Genomic DNA, 27,662 nt, shown 5'->3' on the forward strand with positions numbered 1-27,662 from the left:
CTTACAGGGATAGGCTGTTCCCCCTTAGATGGGCGTTTCCAGATTCCAGCGTCCTGCCCATGCCTCTGTGCAGGCCGCCTCCTGTCAAGGCTCTCAGGTCTTGTGCCCCTGTGTCCCAGTGGGGCCTGCGGGGAATCGCTACAGCCATCTGGCCCTCTCTCCCCTCCAGGAGGACCAGCTGGGCCTGTCCCTGCTTAGCCTGGAGCAGCTGGAATCAGAAGAGACGCTGCGGAGGATAGAGCAGATTGCTCAGCAGCTGTAGCTCCAGGTGGGGACAGGGCCATAAAAGGTGTTTGTGGTGACTCCGGAGTCTTACCTGGCCCTGGGTCCCAGCGGCTTGGAGGTGGCCTCGGGTCCTTACAGGAAAGCTGAGGCAGACATTCCTGGCTTCCAAGTCTACAGCCTTTAATCGCAGGGAAGCCCCGTACAGAGGGTGCCCCCCAGGAGGTGTGGGGGCAACTCGGAGAGACAGAAGGCCGTCCCCTCCCCCCCTTTCTGAGAAGCAGCAGCCACACTGTCCTGTCAGCTTCAGCGGGGGCCCAGGTCCTGGGTGCTGGCGCTGAGGGTCCGTGCGGCCTCGCTCAGGTGCTGATGGGGGAACTGTGGACACGGCAGGGGATCGGCAAGGGGCAGGATACAGCTGTGCTTCGGTCGCCACAAGGGCCTACCCCCTAGCATCCTCGCTGCTGGCTCGTCCCTCCCGTCTCTATCCCAGCTAGAACCTGTCCGTTCTGACCCTACCCACCTCTCCCTTGCCTCTGGGCCTGCCAGCATGGCCTCCTACTCCATCCTTGCCCCAGGTGCCCCTGTCCCCTCTCACCTGGGTCCCAGCAGCCTTTGGACCATCTGTGTTCAGCATGTTGAGCGACATGGCTCTCTTCATCCTGTAAGGGGAGGGTGGGAGGATGAGTCTGAGTGTCTGCCTCACACTTTGGGGAGGACTTCCCTGACACTGGCTTTGACTGTGTGGCAGAGGAGATGGGAACCCTGGAAGGTTCTGGAATAGGACAGGGAGCGGGGTGGGTTGCAGAGGCTGCAGCCCTCGGGGCTCTTTGCTGCCCCACTTGAACACTCACCCGGCTGCCCCTGCCACCCCCTCGCCTCGGAGACGGGAGACCAGCTTCTCACTTCCACGCCTTAGGGACTCACGGATCTTGGAGAAGGAGCTGCTCCGACGGAGGGTCTGGGGAGGGCGCCAGGGACACCGGTCAGTCCCCCCTTCTCATCTGCTCCCCACCCCAGGAGCCAAAGCGAAGCCCCTCCTCCATCCTCACCTGTTCTGCATCACCAGTTGTGCCCACGTTGGGGGCTCCTAGGAACAGAGAGGGGACAGTGCAATGGAGACACTGAGAATGTCACCTGAGGGGGGAGGGGCCGGGGGCTCACCCAGGGGAGCAGGCAGGTCCTCCCGGCTCAGGATCTCTTTGTACAGCTCTTCTGCTTGCTGGTACTTGTTCTGTTTTAGGTAGGCCGAGGCCTGCGGGGAGGGTGGGTGATCGAGGCTCAGATCTGGAGCTCCCCAGGCATATCCTCTCCCTCTCCCCCCTCATGACCTAGGGCAGGTGATTGGTTCCTGCTCCACCTTGGGCTAGTGATACCACCGTTGTGCCTCAGTTTCCTCATTTGCAAAATGGGGTGACAGGAGCATCTACCTCCTAGTGTCCTTTAAGAAATGGACAGTATAGGGAAAGTATTAAGAAAGGGGGTCCAGAGCTCAATAAATATGAGACGGTCATCTGGCCCCACCAACTTGTGTGTTTCCTGATTTTTCTATGTTCTAGCTGTGCTGAGCAAGCTCACCAGTTGGGGCCCAGCTCAGAGGCCAGGTCTTTGGGGACTCTTGCACTGGGAGCTCAGCAGAGGGCTCCAGGGTATCCCACCCTTGAGCCAGTGGGTGCCTCTCCAGGGGAGCCCCTGGCAGTCAGCCCCAGGGCCCTCACCAGGTTGTTCTTGGTCTTGGCCACATTTGGGTCGTGGGGCCCTCCCAGGGCCTCATAAATGCTCAGGGCTCGGGCATAGTGCTGCTCCACCTCCTCGAACTTGCCCTGGTTCTGGCACAGCAAGGCCAGGTTGTTGAGCTGCTTGGCCACGTCTGGGTGGTCGGTGCCCAGGACCTAGGGGTGGGGGCATCAGTGAGCCACAGGATGCCTGTAGCCATAATAGGGGTCATGAGTTAAGGTTCATAGGATCAGTGGGGAGAGTTACATTAGGTTGTGAGCCAGAGGGTGGAAGTGACACAAACTGGGGATTAATCGGGTCAAGATCAGGCTGGTCACATGGGATTAGAAGGTTAGGACTGGGTTGGGGGGCATATGAGGTGATTTCTACAAAGGATCAGAGTCAAGATTGGGGAAGTTCACAGAAGGTCAAGGGTAGTGGGTTGCGAGATTGGATCATTGAGGCTCAAACTGAGGCCTCACGGTATCAGATGGGAAGGACATCATAGGATCAGGGTTGCAACCCCGGAGCCAGTGAATTGAGCACATCAGGATCAGATGGGAGGGGCCGGTGGCCTAGGGACTCCGTGGGGGCTGGGCAGGAGGCAGGACCTTCTCGCGGATCTCCAGGGCGCGCTGGCAGAGGGGCTCCGCCTCCCGGTACCGCCCGCGCTTCCCGTAGAGCACAGCCAGGTTGTTGAGGGTGGCAGCCACCTGCAGGGTCGGGGAGGCAGGTCAGGGGCGGTAGGCTCCACCCCACGGCCCTCACTCCTGGGCCCCCACTCACCGCAGGGTGCTCAGGGCCCAGTGTCTGCTCCCGGATCTGCAGGGCATCATGGAGAAGGTCTGTGGCCTCTTTGTACTTGTTCTGGTCCCTGTGATGTGGCCCAGGGATGGAGGGGGGTCAGACATGCTGGGGCAGCACCTGCCGGGCCAAGCCTGGGTGGCAGGCGCCCTTCCATGGTCGCTTGTGAGCCACACTTTCCAAGTCTGGCACAGGGTCCCTTTGCTGTCAAGCCTCCAGCCCCCACAGGTCTCTTGCCTATGGTTGTCTGACTCCTTGCTTGGATCACTGGCTTCTCCAGATCCCTGTCGACACCCCCTGCTACCACCAATCCAGGTGCCCCATGCTGGCAGAGTGGGACGCCAGCTCCCCTGCCCCCAGCAATGGGTCCGTGGCCGGCCGCAGCCCTCACCGGTACACCAGCGCCAGGATGTTGAGCATGGTGGCCACATCGGGGTGGCAGTGGCCCGAGCTCCGTTCCAGGTCCTCTAAGGCCTGGCGGCACAGTGGCACAGCAACCTCGTAGCGGCCCTGCCCTGCGTACTGGATCACAAGGTTGTGCAGGGTCCGAAGGCGGGCTGGGATCTCGTAGCCACCCTGCTGAGCCGCTGCCGCCCCCGCTGCCTCAGGGCCTGCGAGTGGCAGATGGACATCAGGTCACTGCCAGCCTCCCACCCTTCCCATCCCCAAAAAGAGGAACATACTCCAGGGCTATAGCTGCCTCACTGGCCCATTGGTCCCTGGGATGACGGATCCCCGCACTGACCTTGGAGATTGGTTCATGGGATGTGAACGCGGGGTCCGCCTGGCGGGTGCGGCTGTGGCACGCCTGGTTTCACAGCTTCCAGCCTCGGCTGTCATGCGCCCTGGCCCGGCCCCTTGCCTCATGCTCCTGCCGCCCTGCCCTGACATCCACCTTGGGTCTCCGTCCCTCCCCGGCCTCAGCCTCTTATCCTCCGTGGCCGAGTGGCCCAACAATTGCGTGCTCCCCCACACCCACCTTTCCTCTCTTCCTCCTCGCTGGAGAACAGGGGGGTTAGGCTGTCTCGTCGAGGAGGGGATTCAGGCCGCTGCAGAGGGCAGGAAAGTGAGGAGTCAAAGAGGGCTGGGAGTTTGCTTTAGAGACCAGGGTCCTGGACCTCCGAGTTTGAGGGGGGTTTCTGAGGGCTTGGGGAAGATCTGGGGATTTTGTGGAAGCTGGGAGGGCTTCTGTGGAAATTTTACTGAGTCTGGGGGTTGTGGAACCCTGTCGAAGGTCTAGGGCTTCTTTGGAGGGTCTAGGGCACTGGGGGCTCCATGGAGTGGTACAGGTCTGTGGGGGATCTAAGGAGGATGGGGGCCCCCTGGCTTGCCCAGCCCTGCAGCACCTGGCTCTCGGCAGGGGGGTCATACTGGCGCAGCTGCCCCAGGAACTCCAGGTGGCTCTTCTCCTCCTCCAGTTGGGCCACGGCCTCCTCGCTGGCCCGGAGGCGCCGCTGCGTCTCCTCCAGCTCCTCCCGCAGCCACGAGTTCTCCTGGGCCAGCCGCCGGGCCTGCGCTCGCAGCCGCTGCTTCTCCGCCTCCAGGGAGCCCACGTGCGCGGACAGGGCCAGCAGCACCTGCAGGGGGCCGGGGATCAGGGGCCCAGTCCCTCTCCTACCAGGCAGTCCCTGGCCCAACCCAGGGCCTCATGTCATGCCAGAGCACCCCAACTCTTGGCCCTTCCAAGTGACTCTGAGGATGTGCAGAAACTCCCAAGGGCACACCCAAACCCCACCCAGGGACCCTTCTGATTTCATTCAGGCACACAAATCACGTGTAGGGCCACTTCATATCCTACCCATGTGACCCCAACATCTCCCTAGAATCTACAGTTCTATAGATGGATGCCATTGGTTCAGGGGCTCCTGTCACACAAAAGGACCCCCTAATGCCACCCAGGGATCCCATTTCCAGCCTAGAACCCCTCCTCCCCAGGCCTGGCTCCCCTAGGCCTCCCCTGCTCCAGGCTCATCACCCCCTACATACTTGCCTCCCTCATCCCGGGCCTCCTCCCAGCTCTGAGCCTCCCCCCCCATGGCTGGATAGCTGCTCCCCCCCCCATACCTGGGCCTCGCCCAGTCCCAGCTCGATGGCCTCCAGCGCGTGGCTCACCACCTGCTGCTTTTCTTCCAGCAGTTCCAAGCCAGCCACCAGGCCCTGTCCTGCCAGCGCCTCCGCCAGGTGCCTGGCCAGGCCATGGTGCTCTGCTCGCAGGGCCTCCAACCCCTGCACCACTTGTCGCGTCTGCCGCACCAGCTCCTCGGGGCTCAGGCGCTCCGGGCCCAGCCCCACACTTCCAGGGGCTGCCACCTGCACGGACATTGCTGTTCCTGGGGTGGGTAGCAGGGATTGGGGGGTCAGGGCCAGGCAAGCAGGCCCATCAGTCCCTCCTCACCCTGGCCGGCTCCCTGTCCCGCACCCATCCCAGCCAGCTGGCAACTGGAAACATTCTAGTCTAGCTTTGCCTGTCCTCAGCCATGGGCCCTGCCCTGAGGGCCACTCAAAATCTGGGGCAACCAGTGGTCTCGTGGCCTCTCACCTGCCCTCAGCTCACCTGGCCAGCCCTGTCTATCCCAAGGGCCCCAGATACCTGGCCCCAGGACTCCCCGTGTGACCTGGACTGGAGGCACACGCCTCTGCTGGGTGTGTGGGGCGGGGCATGTGGAGGCGGCCTCTCCGTGAGCTCATTCTTAGGGTGTTTTTGTTGGGAACCAGTCGGACCACTGGGGCTGGAGGGGTGGGGCCGGAGGAGAGGGCCAAGGGGCTGGGGCACTGGAAGCAGAGGAGCCCTCTAGATTTAGGGGGATGGGGGGGTGCCTGTGTGTCAGCTCCCAGGGCCTGATGGATCCCAAGGGAACAAGGACTCCACCCTCCACTGCAGACAGGCTCCGCCAGCCCAAGGCATGTTGGGACACACGTGTGACAGGCACGGCCCATGGATGTCACACTAGCCCTGTGACAGCTCAGAGTCTGAGGCCTAGATGCTAATGGGTGGGGGTCTCATGTGTGGCACTTTATGTGGTTGTATGTAGGTGACAAAGTCAATGACACAGCTGCTGGAGCCTCTGTAGCCTCTGTATTCACACACAAGCACACTCACTCCCCTCCCAGAAACAGACCCCAACACACGCACACCCTCCCTTCTTAAATACACAATGCGACACACACGTTCTCCTCCTCTCAGAAACTGAATACCTGCTCTTTCTTTTTTCAAATGCAGTGCAATATATACGTACTTTCTCAGAAACACACCTGCTCGTACACACACACACTCCCCTCTACAAGAAGACGGCTCAACATGCACACTCCTTTCTTTCTTAAAAACATAATATACATTTTCTCTGAAGCAAGACATACAGGACACTCTCTTTCTCCTCTAAAAAATAAAAATACAATCCTACACATCCACATTTTCCTTTCAAAAAACCTAATCCAAGGGTGCCTGGGTGGCTCAGTTAAGCGCCTGCCTTCAGCTCAAGTATGATCCAGGGGTTCCAGAATTGGGTCCCACAATAGGCTTCTCCCTCTCCCTCTGCTCTTCCCCTGGCTCATTCTCTCTCTCAAATAAAATCTTAAAAAAAAAAAAAAAAAACGCAACACACTTACTCAGGCTCGTGCACGCACACCCACATACTCTTTCAGAAACAACACATGTATGCTCTCCCCTCTTGGAAATATAATCCCACACACTGGTGTATTTTCCTCTTGGGAAAAAAAGCCAACACACACAGAAACTCTGTCCCCCCTCACTAGTGAAAAGATAACCAAATCCCAAATCACTCACATTCAGGCTATCTCTTTGCAGTTACCCCCATGACACACCTTTCCCGCACTTATAAGGTCCTGCAAGCAGCTAGCTCTCCATTACATGCCCATCACCTCCTCCAGGCACGCATGCGCGCGCGCACACACACACACACACACACACACACACACACACACACACACTCTTGGGATTCACTGTGGACCTATCATCTCCTTCCCCACTTCCCCCAACACCTTGCCCGGCCAGCCAGAGATTCACGCACCTGCACACAGCATACACACAGATACACAGAGCTTCAAACACGGACATACAGACAATTCCTGAACTCAGATTCAGTTGTGGAGACACAGAGAGGTGTTTGCATAGACCCTCTCGGGCATGTGCCTCACTCAAGCCACCAGGGCGCCGTAAGCAGCCTAGTGGTTTGGGTACCTACTTACCTGCTCACGAACATCATACACCAAGACACACAGGAAGGCAGGCACATAATCCACGGATTTTCTACACTGCAGGCTCTCCCCTGCCATCAATCTCTACATATACGTGTGTGCAGACACCAGTCTCTCTCACTATACGTATATATGTGTGTACATGTCTCACCATACTCCGTGTCACACACAAGCCCCACAAAGTTACGATCACACGTTCATGGAGTCATTCAGACAGCTCCATTATTCCCATGATTTTTGCCCACACTCAGTCCCGTGAACAACAAACTCCCTTTCACACACGTACAACCGCACAGCTGACAGTGTTAATCCCAGGCACACCCTCCCCGTCCATGCGGGTCCCACATCGCCCACCTCCCTGCGGCTCCCCGCGCCTTAACAGGCAGAAAGACCGCCCCAGCCACGCAAGCTCTGAGTCACGCACCTAATCCTATAAACAGAGCAACTCCCTCCCATACACACGGCCCCCACCCCCATCATTAGACGCACAGAGGTCCGCCCACGTGTTGCATCTGAGACAGCTCCACGTCGTTCCCACAGTCCCTGGGCGCCCGCACACGGTTACACGGACCATCCCTGTCCCTTCCTCGCCCGCACCCACCGCCGGAGCCCGTCGCGCACACACCTGAGCTTCGTACACCATCACACACACCTGAGCCTCGCACACCGCCTCTCATACGCCCCATCTCCACGCCCGCACCTGCAGGCCAGCCCCCTAAACCGCACACCTTACCGCGGCCGGCCTGGCCCAGCCCCGCGCACCCCGGCTTCCCCGGCCCCGCCGTCACAAGGGCCCCCGCCCTCCTCCCCCCAGGCCCCGCCCCGTCTTCGCTCCTGTTTACCTGCGCACCGGGGAGGGGGCGCGGCCCCAGCTGGGCCTCGGGACCCGGGAGGGGGGGCCCCAGGGCGGGGCAGGAGGGCCCAGGGGGCCCAGGAGCCCCAAGGCCCGTCCCCGTCGCCAGGCCAGCGGGCCCCAGGGTGCGCGGGGCCCAGCCCTCACCCTCCGCCCCCATCCTCGCGGTCCCCGGGACTCCCCCGCCCAGCACTCGAGGGGCCCACCTGAGCGCCGGCGGCTCCGGGACCCGCTCCGCCGAGATGCGCCGGGCCGCGTCCCGCACACCGCGCACGCCCGGCGGCTCCCAGCTGCGCCCTGGGTCTCGGGCCGCGGGCGGCTCCTCCGAGGGGCGGGGCGGGCGGAAGCCCCGCCCCCGCAGGTGAGCCCGCCCCGCCCCCCGCCGCTCCCGCGGAGCCCAGCCCGCCCGCCGCGGGGGAAGCGCCAGCGCAGCAGCGGACCCGCGAAGCCCTCCGCGTGCCTGTCGGGCCCGTCGAATCTGAGCGCGAGCCCAGCGCGCTGGAGGCTGCCAAGCCGGGGTGCAGCGCAGCTCGACCCTTGGAAACTAGGGATCCCAGGCCGAGGGCTTTCTAGCAGCGCCCGCCGCCCGGCCTTGCCTTCGGCTGTGCCCGCTGCCTGGGCCCCCCCTATTCCCACAGACGCCATTCGTTAGTCTGGTAGCTTCACAAAGGCCGCTTCCTCCGAGAGGCCTTCCCTACTGGCCCTTTTTTCTTTAAAAAAAAAAACTATTGGAGTTCAATTTGCCAGCATATAGCATAACACCCAGTGCTCATCCCATCAAGTGCCCCCCTCAGTGCCCGTCACCCAGTCACCCCCACCCCCACCCACCTCCCCTTCCACTACCCCTTGTTCGTTTCCCAGAGTTAGGAGTCTCTCATGTTCTGTCCCCCTCTCTGATATTTCCCACTCATTTTTTCTCCTTTCCCCTTTATTACCTTTCACTATTTTTTATATTCCCCAAATGAATGAGACCATATAATGTTTGTCCTTCTCCGATTGACTTATTTCACTCAGCATAATACCCTCCAGTTCCATCCACGTCGAAGCAGATGGTGGGTATTTGTCATTTCTAATGGCTGAGGAATATTCCATTGTATAGTAAACCACATCTTCTTTATCCATTCATCTTTCGATGGACACCGAGGCTCCTTCTACAGTGTGGCTATTGTGGACATTGCTGCTAGAAACATCGGGGTGCAGGTGTCCCGGCGTTTCATTGCATCTGTATCTTTGGGGTAAATCCCCAGCAGTGCAATTGCTGGGTCGTAGGGCAGGTCTATTTTTAACTCTTTGAGGAACCTCCACACAGTTTTCCACAATGGCTGCACCAGTTCACATTCCCACCAACAGTGCAAGAGGGTTCCCTTTTCTCTGCATCCTCTCCAACATTTGTGGTTTCCTGCCTTGTTAATTTTCCCCATTCTCACTGGTGTGAGGTGGTATCTCATTGTGGTTTTGATTTGTATTTCCCCGATGGCCAGTGATGCGGAACATTTTCTCATGTGCGTGTTGGCCATGTCTATGTCTTCCTCTGTGAGATTTCTCTTCGTGTCTTTTGCCCATTTCATTTTTGGATTGTTTGTTTCTTTGCTGTTGAGTTTAATAAGTTCTTATAGATCTTGGATACTAGCCCTTTATCTGATAGGTCATTTGCAAATATCTTCTCCCATTCTGTAGGTTGTCTTTTAGTTTTGTTGACTGTATCCTTTGCTGTGCAAAAGCTTCTTATCTTGATGAAGTCCCAATAGTTCATTTTTGCTTTTGTTTCTCTTGCCTTCATGAATGTATCTTGCAAGAAGTTACTGTGGCCAAGTTCAAAAAGGTGTTGCCTGTGTTCTCCTCTAGGATTTTGATGGAATCTTGTCTCACATTTAGATCTTTCATCCATTTTGAGTTTATCTTTGTGTATGATGTAAGAGAATCGTCCAGTTTCATTCTTCTGCATGTGGATGTCCAATTTTCCCAGCACCATTTATTGAAGAGACTGTTCCAGTGGATAGTCTTTCCTCCTTTGTTGAATATTAGTTGCCCTTTCTAATGACACTGTCTCACCAAAACACTACTCCATTTCCCTGCTTCATCTCTTTTTTAAGGATTTAGTTATTTGACAGACAGAGAGAGCACAAGCAGGGGAGCGTCAGGCAGAGGGAGAGGGAGAAGCAGGCTCCCTCCCCACTTAGCAGGGAGCCAGACTCGATACCAGGACCCTGAGATCACGATTTGAGCCAAAGGCAGATGCTTAACCAGCTGAGTCACACAGGTGTCCCTCCCCTGCCTGCTGTTTACAAAACTTCTCAGGACCTAAGATTATTTTATGTAACTTGGTCATACGATATTTCATTCCATAATATATTAGCGAGGTAATTGCAAGGACTAGAAATTGGGCTCTGGGTTCGAAGTTGATTTTCAGCATTTGGTAGTGAAGGCCTTGGGCAAGTAACTTAACCTCTGTGTGTGTCAATTCTCTGAATCTGTGAAATGGGGATAAAGGCTGCGAAGACTGAATGAGGTACTGTATGGACAGGGCTCTGTATGGTCAGCACTGCATCACTAGCGCTAGAATAGAGTCCGGTGCAAAGTGCTTGCTCACTGAGTAGTTGAATGAATCAAGTCTTAGAAACTTAAATCGGCCAAAGCTGGGCGCACAGGAATCTCAGATCTCAGATCATAGAATTTGGTTCAACGCCAAACTTTTCCAAACCCTTGCAGTACCTCGACCGCTCCCTTCAGGATGCTTCCAGCAGAGGGCGCTGCTGGTCCGTGATCCCGGCCTCAGGCTGCCGCGCAGACCCGCCTCTTCCCTCAGAGCCAAGGCCCACCTGCCCTCTGCTCCCTTGTTCTCTGAGCTCCAGTGCAGCTGTTCCCTCCTCCAGGAAGCCCTCTCCGCCCCCACAGGGGCCTGGCAGCCGCCCGGGCTCCCCCACGTTTCAGCCCTGCCCACTCTGGGTCATCGCTGTCTTGAGGACAGGTCTGTCTCCCACGTTGGAATGTAAGTCCCAGGAGGGGACGGTCTCAGGCACCACTGTGTCCCCAGTGCTCCCCAGCACAGACTGAACACAGAGAAGGCACTTGGGCGAATAGCTGTTGATTGAATAATAGCAAATACAACTCAAGCTCCTGCTCTAACATCCCCGGGGGGGTTTCTAGGGAACAGGGTAGAAGGAGGCAGACAAACCCTACCCTCCTCCCCACACTGGGCCGGCCTCAAGGTGCTGGGCACCAGTTCTGGATCTGCCACATGCTTAGGAAGAGGCAGGGCAGGGGCACATCCCAGCTCCACCGTGTGCTGGCTGTGTGACCCCGAGCCAAGAATGAACTTCTCTGGGCCTCAGGCTCCTGGTCTGTAGAATGGGACTCACAGGTAACCTACTTTGTGAGGCTGTTGTGGGGATTAGTGAGTAATCCCTGTAAAAGGCTCAGAACAGAGTAGCACGTGGTTAACACTGTGGGGGAGGCAGTTGGAGCCTGGCAGGTCTGAGTTCAAATTCTGATCTTGCCATTTCCTTTCCATGTAACCTGGGGCAAACAATGTTTCTGAGCACCTATATCCTCCTCTATAAACCCTGAATGATCATGCTCCCCACACAGCATAGCAGTTAGGATTAAATAGGATCAAGGCTGAAAGGAGAAAGTGTCAACTGAGGTAACTGTCTGTTTCTTTCAGCTGGCCCCGTGCCAAGCACTTTTGCACAACACCAACGAGGGCTGGGGTTTCTGAGTTCTTACCCAGGGTAGGCCCGAGGCCAAATCTTGTAAGTAAATTAGCTCTGTGAATGTACACCAACCTGATAGGGTAGGTGCCGCGATTATCCCCATTCTACAGGTGAAGAAGATGAGGCACAGAGAGGCCAAATGACTTGTCCAAGATCACACAGCCAAGGATTAGCAGAGCCCCTGAATCCAGACAGCCACCCCCTTAGGTAGGCATCTCTAGCCCTATCTAGAGATGAGGAAGTCGAAGCTCAGAGAGGGGAAATCCATTGCTCAAGATCATGGCCAAGAAGGCACTTAATGGAACCCCCGTCCTATCACTGAAGGCCACAGTTTGCTATGACAGGAAAATGGATAGATGGGTTAGGGGCTTTTCTCTTTTCACCCCCTGGCCAGTTTTTATTTGTGTTTATTATTTCTTTAAGATTTTATTTTTAGGGATGCCTGGGTGGCTCAGCGGTTTAGAGCCTGCCTTCGGTCAGGGATGTGATTCTGGAGTCCTGGGATCGAGTTCCATGTTGGGCTCCCTGCACGGAGCCTGCTTCTCCCTCTGCCTGTGTCTCTGCCTCTCTCTCTCTCTCTGTCTCTGTGTCTCTCATGAATAAAAAAAATCTTTAAAAAATTTTTATTTTTAAATAACCTCTATAGCCAGTGTGGGGCTTGAACTTACAACCCTGAGATCAAGAGTTGCATGCTCTACCGACGGAGCCAGCCAGGCGCCTGTCTTGGTGATAGTTTTTAAAAAGCTCACCACTTTCTTTTTAATTTAAAAAGTTCACTGTCAGAGTTTTACAGAGAGTAAAAGACTGAAAAGTAGATCTTTGTCTCTCCTTGATCCCCAAACCCCTTTCCCAGAAGCAAACATGACTGCCAGTTTCTAATATCCTTCCAGAAATATCATGGATATGAAGTGTATGTGCCTGTATGAGAGTGAGTGCCCATTTTAGAAAAAAGCACAAAAAGACCCTTACCTGTGGAGGTAGGCCTGAATGATGGCCTTGATGTTAGGTGTGGTCATGTGACTTGCTTTGGCCAATGGCAGAGTGACTATTATGCCAGGCCTGAGCTTAGACCTTCAGGGGCTGACAGAGTGTTTCCTTTTGTGACTGACATAGGCAGGAGAAAGGTTTTCCTTGTGGGGCTGCCCCTCTTCTGCCTACACCCCACAATGTTGAAAAATACACTGAGGCATATTACACATTTTAAGAATTTATTTGAGCAAAAATCAATTTGAACCAGGCAGCATCCAACCTAGCAGATAGAAAGGAGGTTGTGTGTGGGGGGTGCCATTCAAAATGAAAAAGACCTTTTAGGGGCACCTGGGTGGCTCAGTAGTTGAGTGTCTGCCTTTGACTTAGGTCATGATCCTGGGGTCCTGGGATCGAGTCCTGCACTGGGCTTTCTGCAGGGAGCTGGCTTCTCCGTCTGCATGTGTCTCTACCTCTCTCTCTGTGTCTCTCGTGAGTAAATAAATCAAATCTTAAAAAAAAAAAAAAAAAAAAAAAAAAGACCTTTTAGGTGGAAGGGAGCAGGAGCAAGGAATTTAAACTATGCAAAAAAGTGGGCTGATTATTGCAAGTTTCTTTTTCCTTTAGGGGGTTACTGGGGTCTATCAAGCAGACGACCTAAATTGTGCTGATTAGGTGATTCCTGACTGAGTGGTTTAAGATTCCACTTCTGGGAGAGCCGAAACAGTCACAAGTCCCAGTTTGGTGACATGGGGCTTAGCATAAGTAACTCTGTCTTGGGCAGTGTCATCTTGTTTTTAACAGTATGGGGCAGAGTTTCCCAGCTGAGCCTGGCCCAGATCAGCCCACTCTGAGCCAACCCCACAACTGTTTTAAAGCTACTGCCTTTTGGGTGGATGTGTTTCACAGCATTTTTGTAGCAAGAGGTATATATTTTTCCCATAGATCTTGGTACTATGGTCTGCATGTATGTGTTCCCTCTAAATTCATATGTTGAAATCCTAACCTCTAAAACTGTTGGTATTAGTCTGTGGGTCCTTCAGGTGTGATTAGGTCATGAGGGTGGAACCCTCATGAGTAGGATTAGTGCTCTTAGAGACCCCAGGCACCTGGGCGGCTCAGTCAGTCAAGCGTCCGACTCTTGGTTTTGGCTCAGGTCATGATCTCAGGCTTGTGAGAGGGAGCCCTACATCAGGCTGCCTACTTATTGGAGGTGGAGGGGTCTACTTGGGATCCTCTTCCTTCCCTCTCTTTCAAATAAAAATAAATCTTTTAAAAATATCTTTAAAAAAAGGGAGGGGGCTCTACAGAGCTCCCTCATCCCTCCTTCCACATGAGGATACAAGAAGTCTGTGTTCTAGAAGAAGGACCTTCACTCCACCAGGCTGGCACCCTGATCTCAGACTTCCAGGCTCCAGAACTATGGCAAAAATTTCTGTTATTTATAAGCCCTCCAGTCTGTATTATAGCAGCCTGAATGGACTAAGACACTTGGCAATTGTTCCAAAGCAGTACCTATAGATTAGCTTTATTCTTTTTTTAGAAAACATTTTATTTATTTATTTATAGCGTGAGTGGGTGGAGGGGCACAGAGAGAGAGAAAGAATCTCACGCAGACTTCGTGTTGAGTGCAGAGCCCAACATGGGGCTCCATCACTCGACCCTGAGATCCTGACTCAGGCTGAAATCAAGAGTCTAATGCTTAACCGATGAGCCACCCAGGTGCCCCAAGGGACTAAAATATTAAGAAATGTGACCATCCATACACTCCAAATATAATATTTTCAAAATAAAGGATAAATTTGAAGTAAGAGAATGCAAAACCCAATATTAAGAGATTAAGATGTAGCTAAAGCAACACCTAGAGGAAAATGTTGATAAAGATTGATTTGGAGGGAGTGGAGTGGGGTGGGAGGGGAGTCATGAAAGACTATTTTATTTGCCTGTCTTCCCAGCAGCATCACCACCGTTGGGGACTGGGGATCCAGTTGATTACAGGGCTGCAATGGGCTTGCCCTTGGGGAAAGAGAAGGAGGGGATGGGTCTTTAACTCTCTGGGTCTCTGGGTCTCCAGTTCTGGGGCTGGCTTTGATTTATAACTTGTCTTCCCTGAACCAGTTGGCATCATGGACTGCCAGGATTGGCAGAAGAATTTGGGAGTTGAATGAGGAAAGCATTCTGGGGTGATGGGCCATGGGGGTGGAGGGGTGCCTCCCAGAGTTTCTGCCCCTAGGGCAGCCTCATCCCTGGGTGGGCTAGCAGGGACAGGAGAGATGGAGGATAAAAGGGAGGGTTTGGGAGCAACGTTGCTCTGTAACACCAGGGCTTGGGGGTGAAAGGAAAAGAACACGGACTCTGAAATTTTAGAATACTGGCTGTCACCTTAGGCAACTCCTTCCTTTTTTGAGCCTCAACTTCCATCTTCTATAAAATGGGGCTTCAGCACGGGGAGATGGGATTGAGGAGGGATGAGAAATACAAGCTCAGGGATTAACTACGTGGTCCAGTTTGGTTCTGTAATCTCCCAGCTGTGTGACTCTGGGCAAGTGACTTGACCTCACTGGGCTTCACTTTTCTGACTTGTAAAATTTGCAGTACCCACCTCATAGGACTGTTGGGGAATTAAACCGTTAAATACACATAAAGTGCTTGGGCCCTGAAACCAGATGGCCGAGGTGATGAAGAGGGCATGGGGAAGTAGGTTCAAATTACCAGGGCCTGAAGACCCACCTGCAAAGGGACTCTTGGGTGACAATATGACTTTGTTGAGAGGCCTGTAAATTATCTTCACCGAAGCCAGAAAACCCATTCTTGGCAGCCCTGTGCCAATTTGATTCCCAGCTCTGCCCCTTTCCTGGCTGTGTGACCTTGGGTAAGTCATTTAACCTTTTTGAGCTTTATTGTTGGGAGTGTTAAATGAGTTGATATATGCAAAGCACTTAGCATTCTACTTGATATTTGGGACTGTTCCATAATAGCGGTTAGGGTGGGGACTGTGGAGTGGCCACTCAACATCCATGCTAACCTCTTTCTGGCATGTTCAACTTTCCAAATGGAGCATGGTTCTGGGGGTGAGAGATGTTCCTAGTGGCTCAGCCCAGAGTGTGCTCCTTCAATCCTTTCAATTATTTTGAAAGATCCTAATATCTGGGGTGAGGCCCTTTCTGCATAAACTGGGGAGAGTAGTTTCCAATCGACTGAAAAGGCTACTATTATTTCCTTAGTCAACAAATACTCATTTATCCTGAGGGCGCTGGGAAGCCACGGTGGGTTCTAAGCAGGGGTAGTCAGAAGGCAGGGACGAGGTGGGAGGGGACAGACTGGGGCTGACCTGGGGGGAGGCTAGGGTAGAAGGGAATGTGGAGAGGTCTGGAGCTAGGGTAGGAGGAAGGATGGACGGGCCTTGGAGACTGACAGGCTTTGGAGGGTTGGGGGTTGGGGTAAAGGTACACCATGGGGGTCTTGGCTCCCCAAAGCCAACTATTTCTATGAGACTCAAAGAAGATAAAGGAGTAGAGGGATCCCTGGGTGGCGCAGCGGTTTGGCGCCTGCCTTTGGCCCAGGGCGCGATCCTGGAGACCCGGGATCGAATCCCACATCGGGCTCCCGGTGCATGGAGCCTGCTTCTCCCTCTGCCTGTGTCTCTGCCTCTCTCTCTCTCACTGTGTGCCTATCATAAATAAATAAAAAAAAAAATTAAAAAAAAAAAAAAAAAAGGAGTAGAGTTCATGACTGAAGTGCTGGGGGGGGTGTGTCCCTCAGCCGGGTCACATGACTAGAACGTTGCTGCAAAGGATTCTGGGAAACTGAGTTTCTGACCTTTTAGGCTTCTCTAAAGGAGGCTGTTATAGGGTGGGAAACTCTCCAAACACAGAAAGGGCTGTATGGCCAAATGGAATGTCAAATGTGCCAGTAAGTGGCTACTAGGGCTCCAGGGTGGGGGTGGGGGCTGGGCTGGATCCTGTGTGTGCATGTGATGTGGCTGGATCGTGTCTCTCCCCTGCTCACAGCCCTCAGTGGCTCCCATCCATCCACGGTGGGATGGAAACTCCTCCATGGCCCCTAGGGTCCTACAGGTCTGCTTCTATCTCTCATCTTCTTCTTTCCACTCTCCCCTCTGGCCCATCTGCTCCAGTCCTCTGGCCTCTTCCTGTCTCTCAGATATGCCAAGCCACTCCTACCTCAGGCCCTTTGCACCTGCTGTTCCCCTTCCAGATCCTCACATGGCTGGCTCTCACCTCTCCCTCAGGTCTCTGCTCAGATGTCACTTCCCCCTAGAGGCCTGACCTGACCTCCCCTGCTGTGCCATCACTCTGACCCTTTACTCTCTTTGATTTCCTGTCAAAGCCCTGTTGTCCCTGCCATGACAGCATATACTTACTTGTTCATGCTCACTACAATGTCACCTCCATGAGACCAACGGTTTTGTTGTTTTCTGCTGTGTCCCCCATAAGTGCTTAATAAAGAATTGTTGGGGCACCTGCGTGGCTCAGTCAGTTAAGCCTCTGCCTTTGGCTCAGGTTGTGAGTCCAGGGTCCTGGGATGGAGCCCAGGGCTCCCTGCCCACTGGGAAGTCTGCTTCTCCCTCCCCTCGACCCCTCCTCCTGAACATCATGCTCTCTCTCTAATAAATAAAATCTTAAAAAAAATTGTTGACATGATACATGCCTTCCTATTCTAGTCTGGTTCCTTTTAGTTCTCTGGGCCTGGAACAAGAACTTTGTCACTCTGACCTTGGTGGGAAGGGACAGTGGGTGGAGAGATCAGGGGCTAAGCCCCAAGGTAAAGTTTTCTAAGCGCCCCCTCCCCACCAGGAATCTGGGGAAAAGACAAAGAGGGGCCCCTTTCCCTAGATCAGACCCCTCCTGCCTGGGAAGAAACCCGGGAGACCCGGGAGGAGGGAGGAACCCCGGAGGGCAAACGAAGGTGTCTTCTTGGTTGTAATCCAGGGCGCTCCCTGGACTTGTGCTACAATCGGGAAGGACTGCGCTCCCCAACCCTGGAGGTCCCCGTGGGCGGGGAGCTCCTGCTCCGTGGGGATCTGCAGGCCTGTGAGTCCGGGGTGCCCAGCCCCCTTCCCCTGCGGGGCGGTCAGGCGGCTGCCCTTGTAAGGAGGCGAGCCCGGGACACCCGACACGCGGTTATAATTAACCCAGACACGTGGCGATCCCACCCCCCCAACACCTGTCCCTGCCTCCCCCCAGCCCCAGCGCCTCGGGTCTAGGTCTCTGCAAAGGCGACATCGAAGCGCCCTCTAAAAATAAGCTCCTCTCCGGGGTGAGTCCCTCTCTGTCCCCTCCGCCGCTGAAGCGTCCCAGGGTCAGCCGCAGGGACTGGAGTTTGAATCTTCTCAGCTCAGGCAAGACTCAGTTTCCCTCCCACTCACTCACAAGGAGGAAAGTGCGTCCAAACATGGATTTCTGGGGTCAGGCAGTTCTGCCTTCAGACCTGGGCCTTGGACAAGGGTTCCCCATAGTTGGGTGACAACAGGCAAGTGTCTGGAATACCAGATACCTGGCTCTCGTGGGACTGTTGCAAGGTTTTCCCTGGGGCCCGTCTCAAGACCTAACTTTTACCCAGGTCAAGGCCACTGGGGGCTGAGGAGAGGCCGGGCCATAGGAGGGGCTGGAGGGCCAGGGGAGGGTGGCTTCTACGTGCTTGGGACGTCCCCTGGCATGGTCTCGTGTCCTGGGCAGGGGGCCAGCTGTCCTTGCCAGCCCGACTCAGCACTTGGTCGGGGAATCAGCTTGATGGGGGGCGGGTGGGGATCTGGGCTCAGTCCCTGGGGCGGCCCATACAAGGCCCGATAGGGCTGGGCGCAAGGCGTGCCTGGGCTCAGGGTGGGCACCGTGCCCGGGCAGTGAGCTGGAAGGCTCAGCTGCCTGCCCTCCAGCTCCCTTCCCTGGGGGCAGCCCCTCCCAGCCAATAGCACAGCCCGGCCCCCCTATATAAGGCCTGGGCTGCGGGCCCTTCCTTTGGGTCAGTGTCACCTCCAGGATACAGACAGCCCCTTTCTGCACAGCCCAGCCAGGTACTGATGGGGGTGGGAATCAGGGTGGGGTCCAGACCAGGCCAAAGTGTCGGGGGGTGCATGGCACCAGCAGCCGATCTGGTCTCAGGAGCCTACCCCATATCCTCCTACACAGAGGAGGGTCAGTGTGTGGGAAGGTTGACCCCGTGTCTGGGAGTCCCCTCCACCTGTGAGCCCCCCTGCCTCCCACAGGGTCTGTGGCACAGGGTCACGGGAAGGGATCTTGGAGACAAAAGGAGTTCTGACAGCTGCCAGCTGTCCCCCCTGCAAGGGGCTACAGGCTGGGCCCATGTTCATGATGGTTTGTCACCAGAACTGGGCGCCACAAGCCGTGGGAGGTGTCTGTATGTCAACTGTCGTGGTTTGCAAGAGCAAGCACTGTGGGTTCATTGCACTTGCAATTCTGTGGGTCCCTGTTGCATCCCACAATGGTGTGACCTTGTGTCTGACTTTCTGTAGCTCCTGCATGGGTGCCTGTATGTTGGGTGTGTCCCTGAGCTTGGAGGGATGTGTGTGTGACTCTGTTTACTGTGTGATCTGGGGGTTATGGGGATGTGTGTGTGGGTGTGTGTGTGTGCTTGTGTGTGGCTCTGGGGCTCCCCCCACCTTGCCTCAATGCCCTCTGCTAACATGTTCCTCGCAGGGTGGGGTGGGACACCCTGAAGTGGGGGGCGGTTCTGGGCTGGAAGCCCTGGAGCCCCGAGGCCTGGATGCGTGTCCTCCTAGCCACCCTGGCCCACCTGTCTCCGGCCTGCTGACTTGGTGCAAGTGGAGCCCCTGGAATGTGGGGGGTTGGTGGGGGAGGAGCAGTCTGCCAGATTCTATAAATAATCCCCAACCCTGGATAGTAGCTCCAAGGATCTTTCGTGAATTCCATCCGCTCCTGGCCTGATGCCTCAGCCTTCAGCTCGCCTGGTCCCGATTCCCTTCCCACCGTCCTACCTGCTTCCCATCCCTGGGGCCGCGGAGTGAGCTCCCACGCCGACCACCACCACCTCCTTCCTGGGTCCAGTAACGGCAGCCACCCCCTACGGAGCAGGCCCCAACTCCATGTGAGGGCACGTGCTCAGCCGGCCACGTGCCTGAGCCAGAAGAATCTTCTTGGCAATCCCTTAGGCCAGGCTCAGTTCACAGGCGACAGAGGCTCAGAGAGGCTGAGCACCTGGCTTGGGGTCACACAGCAAGGGAAATGGTAGAGGCAGGATTTGAACCCAGCTCTGCTGACTTCAGCTGCTGGGCTTTTCTTCTCAACTGAGCCCTGCAGGAGAGTGGTCAGCAAACAGAGGTGGGGACGGCCACGCAGCCTTCCCTTCCACCCTCCCCCTCATCCCTTGACCGAGCACCCGGGACCCTTCGTGGAGAGAGTGTCCCTTCCCTGCTTGCACATATGTTCCCAGCAACGCCCTCCACCTTCTCCCCGGCTCCTTACCCAGACTTTTAAAGTAATAGCGACGAAAATTATAATAATAGCTAAGCAAAATACAGCTTATCGTGTGCCAAGCGCTTTACATACATGAACTCCTTGAAGCGCCCCCGGAGATGAGGGTTACTATGACCCCCTTTGTACATACGAGTAATCTGAGGCACAGAGAGGTTAAGCAAGGTGCCCAAGGTCACACAGCTTACTGTATGTGACAGAGCTGGAATTCAAACCCAGGCTATCTGATTCCAGAATCTACACTCTTATCCATGCCAATATTACTGCTCCATCCCAAAGGCTTCCCCCTTCATCATTCAGCTGGAGAAGCTGTCCCTAGCAAGGTGACTCGTCTGGGGTCACCCATCAGGGTGTAGCAGAGCTGGGATCTTAACCACAGAGTCCTGATGCATCCTGTCAAGACACAGGGGCTCAGAGAGGGGCCCCTTCTTGTTCCAAGTCACACAGCATATGAGTCAGGACTGGCCATCAGGGCAGCCCAGGTGGCTCATCGGTTTAGTGCCGCCTTCGGCCCAGGGCCCGATCCTGGAGTCCCGGGATGAAGTCCCATGTCCGGTTCCCTGCATGGAGCCTGCTTCTCTCTCTGCCTGTGCCTGTGCCTCTCTCTCTCTCTCTGTCTCTCATGAATAAATAAATAAAATCTTCTAAAAAATATTTAAAAAAAAAAAAGGACTGGCCATCAGGTCTTTCTGACCCCAACACCTTGTCCTGGTCCCTTGCTGGTCTCTGCTGGATGCGGGATAACCTTCTTCGCCCCCCGCCCCACCCCCCAGGCCCCCCCACGCCGCCACCATGCCGTTCGGTAACACCCACAACAAGTTCAAGCTGAACTACAAGCCTGAGGAGGAGTACCCTGACCTCACCAAGCACAACAACCATATGGCCAAAGCGCTGACCCCTGAAATCTATAAGAAGCTGCGGGACAAGGAGACCCCATCCGGCTTTACTCTGGACGATGTCATCCAGACAGGTGTGGACAACCCAGGTAAGCCTCCTTGGTGGAGCACGGACAGGGGCTTGGATGGGCGGGCGGGGCTGCCTGCCGGGGACTCTGTTTCCCCATCTGGGAAGATGAGGATCTTTCAAGCCTCTTAGGATCTGTGGGAGCTGAGAATCTAATATATTTCGAAAATTTTTCAGGGAAGAAAGAGTCCGTGATCTGGGGGCTCTCAAGTAGTAATATTTTTAGGACCTTGTAACTGACCCCCGGAGACTCTTTCTCCTTTGCCCAGATGCCACCTGGACCTTTCCCAGCCTTCCCTCCCCATACTCACAACCCTCAGTCTCTGCAGCTCCGACTCAGGTCTCGAATAAACCCCTGCTGACCACACACGCACACACACACGCACTCACACATGTGTGCATGTGCACATACAGTTTCTATAGGACCAAGGAGCCTGGGTCTTCCTTGCTGGGCACAAGCGCCTCTGACCTTACCCCAAATCCCCAGGTCACCCTTTCATCATGACCGTGGGCTGTGTGGCCGGTGACGAGGAGTCCTACCAGGTGTTCAAGGATCTCTTCGACCCCATCATCCAGGACCGGCATGGGGGTTACAAACCCACCGACAAGCACAAGACTGACCTCAACCATGAGAACCTCAAGGTCAGCTGCCCACAGGGGAGGGGAGGGATGGGGAAGAGAGGGAGGATGACGGAGGTGGGAAGGGATGCTCCAAGAGGCAGAGATGGAGGGCAGGAGGGACAGAGAGGCATGCAGGACAGACAGGGAGACCAGGACACAGCGGGGGAGACTCAGATGGGAGGAGAGACAGGGAAGAGATGAAGAGAAACCGGACGCGGGACAAAAATGGGACGGGGGAAAAGAGATGTATGGAGGAAAGGGGCAGATGAGAGGCTGGGAGAAATAGGGAGGGAGAGGCCGAGAAGGGAGAGGCCGAGCCAGGGTGGTGGTGGGAGAAGCCAGTGGGCAAGGAGGAGCCGAAGGAAGTAGCAGAGTCAGAACTGGGAGCCCTGGGTGGGGGGGCCAGGGAGGACATGGGCTTGCAGTGGAGGGGCGGCTTGTGGGGGCCGTGCCCAGCCCTGACCCCCCTCCTGCCCTCCAGGGTGGAGACGACCTAGACCCCAACTATGTGCTCAGCAGCCGCGTCCGCACGGGCCGTAGCATCAAGGGCTACACACTGCCCCCCCACTGCTCCCGGGGCGAGCGCCGGGCAGTGGAGAAACTCTCCATAGAAGGTGAGAACCCCACCCTGCCCACCACTGGGTAAATCGTGGGTGCTTGATGAGTGACAGCTGGCAGCATTACCCCTGCTGGAAGTCTGGGGGCGCTGTCAAGGAACCCTGAGCAGATCCATGCAGACTTTCAATTGCACCAGGGTCCTGACCTCCATCCATCCATCCATCCAACCAGCCAGCCAGCCAGCTAACCAGCGTTTACGGTTGTCATGGTCCTGAGTAGGGGGCCGGGGCTCCCATGATGAATAAGATGGACAAGGTCACTGTTTTCACAGAGCTGTCAGCCTGGTGGGGAGATAAGAAGAAACACAGAAACCAGCAAAAGAATGATTAATTCCAAAATGCCGTGTAGCCGAGAAACAAGGGTGCATCATAGAATGGCTGGGGGGAGCTCCCTGAGAAAGGAGGAGTTGATTGACAAAAAGGAGCCTGAAGATTTCCAGGCAGGTGGAGCAGCAAGTGCAAAGGTCCTGAGGTGGGGAAGTGTGTTGGAGGAAGAGCAAGGAGACCAGTGTGGCCAGAGCTGAGCAGACCAGGGGAGGAGATGCAGTCAGAGGAGTATGGGTGGCCTGCTTGTGCAGAGCCTTGTGGGCCATCAGGGGGGCTTTGGCTTTGACTCTGAACAGATGAAAGCCATGGGAGGATGGTGACTGGAGTAAGTTCAGACTTACATGGGCAGTTTCCTGGCTGTTGAATAGGGAACAGACTGTGGGCAAAGGTAGGAGCAGAGAGGCTGTAAGGGGCAACCACAATGGTGCAGGCGTGGGGTGAGGGATAGGCAAAGGGATGGAGAGAATGCGCGATATATTTGGGAGGTAGGATCATCAGGACTCGCAAGCATGTTTGTTCTAGTAAACGTCTAACAACCAGCTCTTAAGAAGAAAAAAAAAGCCCCAATTTGTAGCGACTGCCAGTTTCCATGGTATAAATTCTCCTGCCACAGCCAACTTTAAACTATGAACATGATATCATAGAGAGATGGGAAAAGATACACATCATTACATACTATTCCCACCAAAGGGATAGAGATGAAAAAAGCTTCAAGAACATAGATAATAAAGATGTAGTAAAATAATTAGGAAGTGATAATTTTGGATATTTATAACCTGTGGCAGTGTTTTGACTTTATTTATGTTTTATTTTTATTTATTTATTTTTGAGAGAGAGAAAGAGAAAGAGAGATAGAGAAAACGGACAGAGGGAGAGAGAGCATCTTTTTTTTTTTAAAGACTTTATTTATTAATGAGACAGAGAGAGAGAGAGAGAGAGAGAGAGAGAGGCAGAGACACAGGCAGAGGAAGAAGCAGGCTCCATGCAGGGAGCCCAACGTGGGACTCGATCCCTGGTCTACAGGATCACACCCTGGGCTGAAGGCGGCACCAAACTGCTAAGCCACCCGGGCTGCCTTTTTTTTTTTTTTTTTTTTTTTTTGAGAGAGAGAATCTTAAACAGGCTTCACTCCCAGTGCAGAGAACCTGACTTGGGGGCTTGATCTCACAACTCTGAGATCAACCTGAGCTGAAATCAAGAGTTGGATGCTTAACCAACTGAGTCACCCAGGCACCCCTTATTACCTGTGTTTATAAAATAATTTATTTTATTGTAAGTTTATATAATTTTTTAAAGTAGGCTTCGTGCCCAACATTGGGAGTCACATGCTCTACTGACTGAGCCAGCCAAGCGGCCCCAGATAAATTATTTTTATTGTACTTTATTCTTTAAGATTTTATTTATTTATTCATGAGAGACACAGAGAGAAAGGCAGACACAGGCAGAGGGAGAAGCAGGCTCCCTGCGGGGAGCCCGATGCAGGACTCGATCCCAGGACCCTGGGATCATGACCTAAGCCAAAGGCAGATGCTCAACCACTGAGCTACCTAGGTGCCCCAATAAATTATCTTTAAAAATATAGTATATAATATGTGATACATAACATTATATACTACACTATATTAAAATGTATAACATGTATATAAATACATATTGTATATTGTGCATATATACATAGTAAACATTTATTCTACATATGGATATATACAAATACTATAAATGCTATTTTATAATAGTTTTCCCTGTTGGCTCCCCCAAATCCTAAGATTTTGATTGTCTGTCTTCCAGCCAGTCGGAGGGGCTCCAGCACACTGCTGGTCATAGGTGGATAGGATGTGAAGGTCAGGGAAAGGGCAAATCCATGTTTCCTGGCTGAGCACATGTCTTGGCTGCTCCCAAAGCCTGGGAGAGGTCGCAAATTTGGGTTTCATCCTAGTGTTCAGGAGCCATTAGGACATCCACGGGAGCATGCCCCAGGCTTGTGTGGGCAGCAGGTTGGGGTCCCCAGGCCTCCACGCCCAGGTTGTGGTGGAGCAGGTTGCTGACCACTGCCTTATATGGCCCCTCAGCCCTCAACAGCCTGACAGGCGAGTTCAAGGGGAAATACTACCCTCTGAAGAGCATGACCGAGCAGGAGCAGCAGCAGCTCATCGACGATCACTTCCTGTTCGACAAACCCGTGTCCCCACTGCTGCTGGCCTCAGGCATGGCCCGAGACTGGCCCGACGCCCGCGGCATCTGGTGAGTTCCCCACCCCACTACCCTCCCTGTTCCTCCACCAAATCCAACGCCATAAAAACAATTATGTTTCCAGATGCTCTAGAAAAATGACCTCACCTTCCACCCCTTTGTGACCTCGGGCACAATATTTAACATTTCTCTGTCCTGGTTTCCTTATCTGTAAAATGGAGAGCACAGTAATTGAAAACAGTGTCTGGTATATAGTAAGTGCCCAACATCTTGGCTATTAGTTTTATCTTTTATTGTTGCTAGTTAGGTTTCTATGAACCTTTGAATCTCTGATTCCAATAGTCAAAGATTTTCAACGGTTTTTCAAAACTTAGGTTTCAGATGATTTGGAGAGTGTGAGTTCTAAGATATACAGATGGGATGATTCTAAGGTTCCAAGATTTTGAGTATTTTTAGGTTCTCGGATTCCACTAGTTCCAGATTCTGTGATTCCATGGTTTCAGACCTTTCCACATCTTAATGGTTTATGGTTCTAGGACTCTGTTTCTGAGATGTCGCAAGGTGATGGGAAGATTGGTCTTGAGACTGGATGTAGGGTTTCCAAGACTTATCAATTCTGATTCCCAGTTTCTGTTTTTCAAAGATACTGAGATTCTAATAGTCTGTAATGTAATGCTATCCAAAAATCTAGGACCCTGAGAGTCCTTGATCCTAAGATTGGCGATTTCTCAGATCCTGTGCCCTTAGGGTCTCCAGGGGTAGAGCTTCTGAGATTTTGAGGTGCCCATGCCACCACCTCGCACTCCTCAGGCCCGCTGCCCCCTAGCGGTGGGTGTGTTTGCGAGAGGCCAGGAATGGGGTTGCCACGCGGAGCTGATGGGTGGCCTCTTCCTGCGCCCCACCCTAGGCACAATGACAACAAGACCTTCCTGGTGTGGGTGAACGAGGAGGACCACCTCCGAGTCATCTCCATGCAGAAGGGGGGCAACATGAAGGAGGTCTTCCGCCGCTTCTGCGTGGGGCTGCAGAAGGTGGGTAGCGGGCCCCTTGGGGCGGGCCCCTGACTCCCCCTGAACGCCCCGCCCCCCGGGGCAACCCGGCTCCACCCTCCACCCAAGCCCCGCCCCCAAGATGACCTCAAGCCCCGCCCCGCCAGCATCCCGCGGCGGCGCCCGGGTGGTCCGGGCTCATCCCGGGCGGTTTTGCAGCCCCGCGGTCTCGGAATTCCCCCCACTACCCACGTCCTCACGTCGTGTCGCTCCCAATCCCGACGGGTTGCGGGAGTATTTGGGGGCCCCCGCTGGCGCTGACCCCAGGTCCTCTCCCCTTACCTCAGATTGAGGAGATCTTCAAGAAGGCCGGACACCCCTTCATGTGGAACGAGCACCTGGGCTACGTGCTCACCTGCCCATCCAACCTGGGCACCGGGCTGCGTGGAGGTGTGCACGTCAAGCTGGCGCACCTGAGCAAGCACCCCAAGTTCGAGGAGATCCTCACCCGTCTGCGCCTGCAGAAGCGGGGCACAGGTGCGGCTCTGCATCCGCGCCCCGCTGCGTCGGGGGAGGGGCGGGCCCTTTGCGGCGGCGGGAGGGGAGGCGGAGCATCCACGCGAGTTCTGGGGTGGACGCGGGCTACTCCTCTGTGAGCCTCAGTTTCTTCCTCTGTAAATGGGTGTCAGCACGCTTTCTCTCATGGGACTCGATAGGATATCATGGCTATATGATATATATTGTGTCTGTCCCCTGCCCCTAGGGACCTCGGTCTCCCATCTGTAAAGGAGAGGATGGTCAGGATTCAACCCCAGGCAGCCTGGCCCCAGAGCTCACACAGCCACCACGCTGTATTTTCATGTTGAATGGTTGAGGTGTGAGGTACCTAAATTAGCCTGAGATGTGAACCTATGAATAGCCATTTAGGAGACTCTGAATGCCGTAACCTGTCACACCGTAGGCACTCAGTGCGTGCGGCCGTCTCAGCTGGCACGGGGGGCAGCATCCTGGGCTCCGCTTCCGCATCTCTGCTCCCTCCTTATGCCCCTGCCCCCTGCTCCTGCAGGTGGTGTGGACACAGCTGCTGTGGGCTCAGTGTTCGACATATCCAACGCCGATCGACTGGGCTCATCCGAAGTAGAACAGGTGCAGCTGGTGGTGGACGGTGTGAAGCTCATGGTGGAGATGGAGAAGAAGCTGGAAAAAGGCCAGTCCATCGACGACATGATCCCCGCCCAGAAATAGGCGTCCAGCCCGCCCGCCGCCGCCTGCTGGAGCCCCAGCCAATGGGAGGACTCGGCCCCTCAGAGGCCCGCCCCTTTCCCGCAGCTCCGCCCACAGGGGGGTGGGCCACCTGGGGGCTCTTTTCACCCATCTCGGAATTCCAGGTCCAACCAGAGTTCCGACCAATGGGCTTCGGCCTCTGAGTTCTGTTTGGCCAATGTAAAACCTCCCTCACACCTTCCTCTCCTTGCCCCGGAGCTCCGGCCACCACCAGGAGCTCGGGGTCGCGGGGAGCTCTCCAACACATCTGGAGCTCATGCTTTTTCTACACCCAAAGCAACAAATAAAAGCAATGGTGGCCCTAGCTCTTGTGCGACAGTTACTGAGCAAGAGGAGGAGGGACGTTTGCCCTCGGCTGCTGTGTGACCTCGAAGTGGCTTGCCCTCCCTGGCAAAGTTTAGTGTCCAGTCTAATGCAAAACTTCTAAGGTTCTATGAGGAATCCGAGACCCAGGGACGTGTGGCCCCTTCCAACCTCAGCTCCTAATCACGCATGCTCAGATCTCAAGCACAGGGTCCGCATGATGGGGAAATGTAAGCCAAACAAAATGCCTGAGACGTGAACTTGGCCCGCGGGTCTCCAGTTTGAGACCTACCGTGCATCTCATCACATACACTTCATTGTATTTTTCACTGGCCTCCTGTGTGATCTCACTTCATCCCTCTATAGCTGTTACCACGCCTCTGAATTTCCCCTTCTGTGCTCAAGAACCT

General features: G+C 54.8%; 3 protein-coding genes across 16 annotated transcripts in view; 2 read left to right on the forward strand and 1 right to left on the reverse strand.

Moving 5' to 3' along the window:
* The window catches only part of ERCC2 (ERCC excision repair 2, TFIIH core complex helicase subunit), an 18,034-nt gene extending 16,285 nt beyond the window's left edge, over positions 1 to 1,749 (forward strand). For 3 of the 4 annotated variants that reach the window (XM_025424661.3, XM_025424663.2, XM_035712483.2), the window contains one exon: positions 170 to 1,749. In XM_025424661.3, the coding sequence (XP_025280446.1) occupies positions 170 to 262 (93 nt within the window). In that variant the 3' untranslated portion in view covers positions 263 to 1,749. The remainder of the gene's footprint in view (positions 1 to 169) is intronic. The other variant, XM_049109253.1, reaches the window with a different exon arrangement.
* Positions 385 to 19,552, reverse strand: KLC3 (kinesin light chain 3). 5 transcript variants are annotated; one of them, XM_025424666.3, is made up of 13 exons: positions 7,583 to 7,686; positions 4,807 to 5,072; positions 4,089 to 4,319; positions 3,722 to 3,791; positions 3,134 to 3,353; positions 2,725 to 2,812; positions 2,550 to 2,651; positions 1,941 to 2,114; positions 1,387 to 1,477; positions 1,275 to 1,312; positions 1,077 to 1,183; positions 821 to 884; positions 385 to 600 (listed from the first exon to the last, which is right to left on the reverse strand). In XM_025424666.3, exons 1-13 carry the CDS (start codon positions 7,641 to 7,643, stop codon positions 529 to 531), a joined length of 1,584 nt encoding a protein of 527 aa, XP_025280451.1. In that variant the 5' UTR covers positions 7,644 to 7,686; the 3' UTR covers positions 385 to 528. The 5 variants fall into 5 exon arrangements, with proteins under 5 accessions (XP_025280451.1, XP_035568380.1, XP_035568378.1 ...); XM_035712487.2 differs by lacking the exon at positions 7,583 to 7,686 and adding an exon at positions 19,463 to 19,552 and having other exon boundaries at positions 385 to 884; XM_035712485.2 differs by lacking the exon at positions 7,583 to 7,686 and adding an exon at positions 8,017 to 8,134 and having other exon boundaries at positions 385 to 884.
* On the forward strand, positions 17,674 to 27,253 carry CKM (creatine kinase, M-type). 7 transcript variants are annotated; one of them, XM_035712488.2, is made up of 8 exons: positions 17,674 to 17,766; positions 20,732 to 20,943; positions 21,409 to 21,563; positions 22,024 to 22,156; positions 24,556 to 24,727; positions 25,584 to 25,707; positions 26,013 to 26,202; positions 26,732 to 27,253. In XM_035712488.2, exons 2-8 carry the CDS (start codon positions 20,751 to 20,753, stop codon positions 26,908 to 26,910), a joined length of 1,146 nt encoding a protein of 381 aa, XP_035568381.1. In that variant the 5' UTR covers positions 17,674 to 17,766; positions 20,732 to 20,750; the 3' UTR covers positions 26,911 to 27,253. The 7 variants fall into 7 exon arrangements, with proteins under 7 accessions (XP_035568381.1, XP_048965234.1, XP_025280456.1 ...); XM_049109277.1 differs by having other exon boundaries at positions 17,687 to 17,766; positions 25,584 to 25,711; positions 26,019 to 26,202; XM_025424671.3 differs by lacking the exon at positions 17,674 to 17,766 and adding an exon at positions 18,226 to 18,520.
* The last annotated feature ends 409 nt before the right edge of the window (positions 27,254 to 27,662 follow it).

The sequence above is a fragment of the Canis lupus genome, chromosome 1, assembly GCF_003254725.2.
Source record: "Canis lupus dingo isolate Sandy chromosome 1, ASM325472v2, whole genome shotgun sequence".
In the NCBI taxonomy this organism is placed as follows: domain Eukaryota; kingdom Metazoa; phylum Chordata; class Mammalia; order Carnivora; family Canidae; genus Canis; species Canis lupus.

Coding starts and splice junctions, on each gene's coding strand:
- KLC3 (XM_035712484.2), bottom strand. CDS start 7,643: ATGGGGCGTATGAGAGGCGGTGTGCGAGGCTCAGGTGTGTGTGATGGT. Junction 2,652..2,724: donor TGGGCCCTGAGCACCCTGCG/GTGAGTGGGGGC, acceptor CCGACCCTGCAG/GTGGCTGCCACCCTCAACAA. Junction 885..1,076: donor GGGGTGGCAGGGGCAGCCGG/GTGAGTGTTCAA, acceptor CTCCCCTTACAG/GATGAAGAGAGCCATGTCGC.
- CKM (XM_049109277.1), top strand. CDS start 20,751: ATGCCGTTCGGTAACACCCACAACAAGTTCAAGCTGAACTACAAGCCT. Junction 21,564..22,023: donor TCAACCATGAGAACCTCAAG/GTCAGCTGCCCA, acceptor CCTGCCCTCCAG/GGTGGAGACGACCTAGACCC. Junction 24,728..25,583: donor CCCGACGCCCGCGGCATCTG/GTGAGTTCCCCA, acceptor GCCCCACCCTAG/GCACAATGACAACAAGACCT.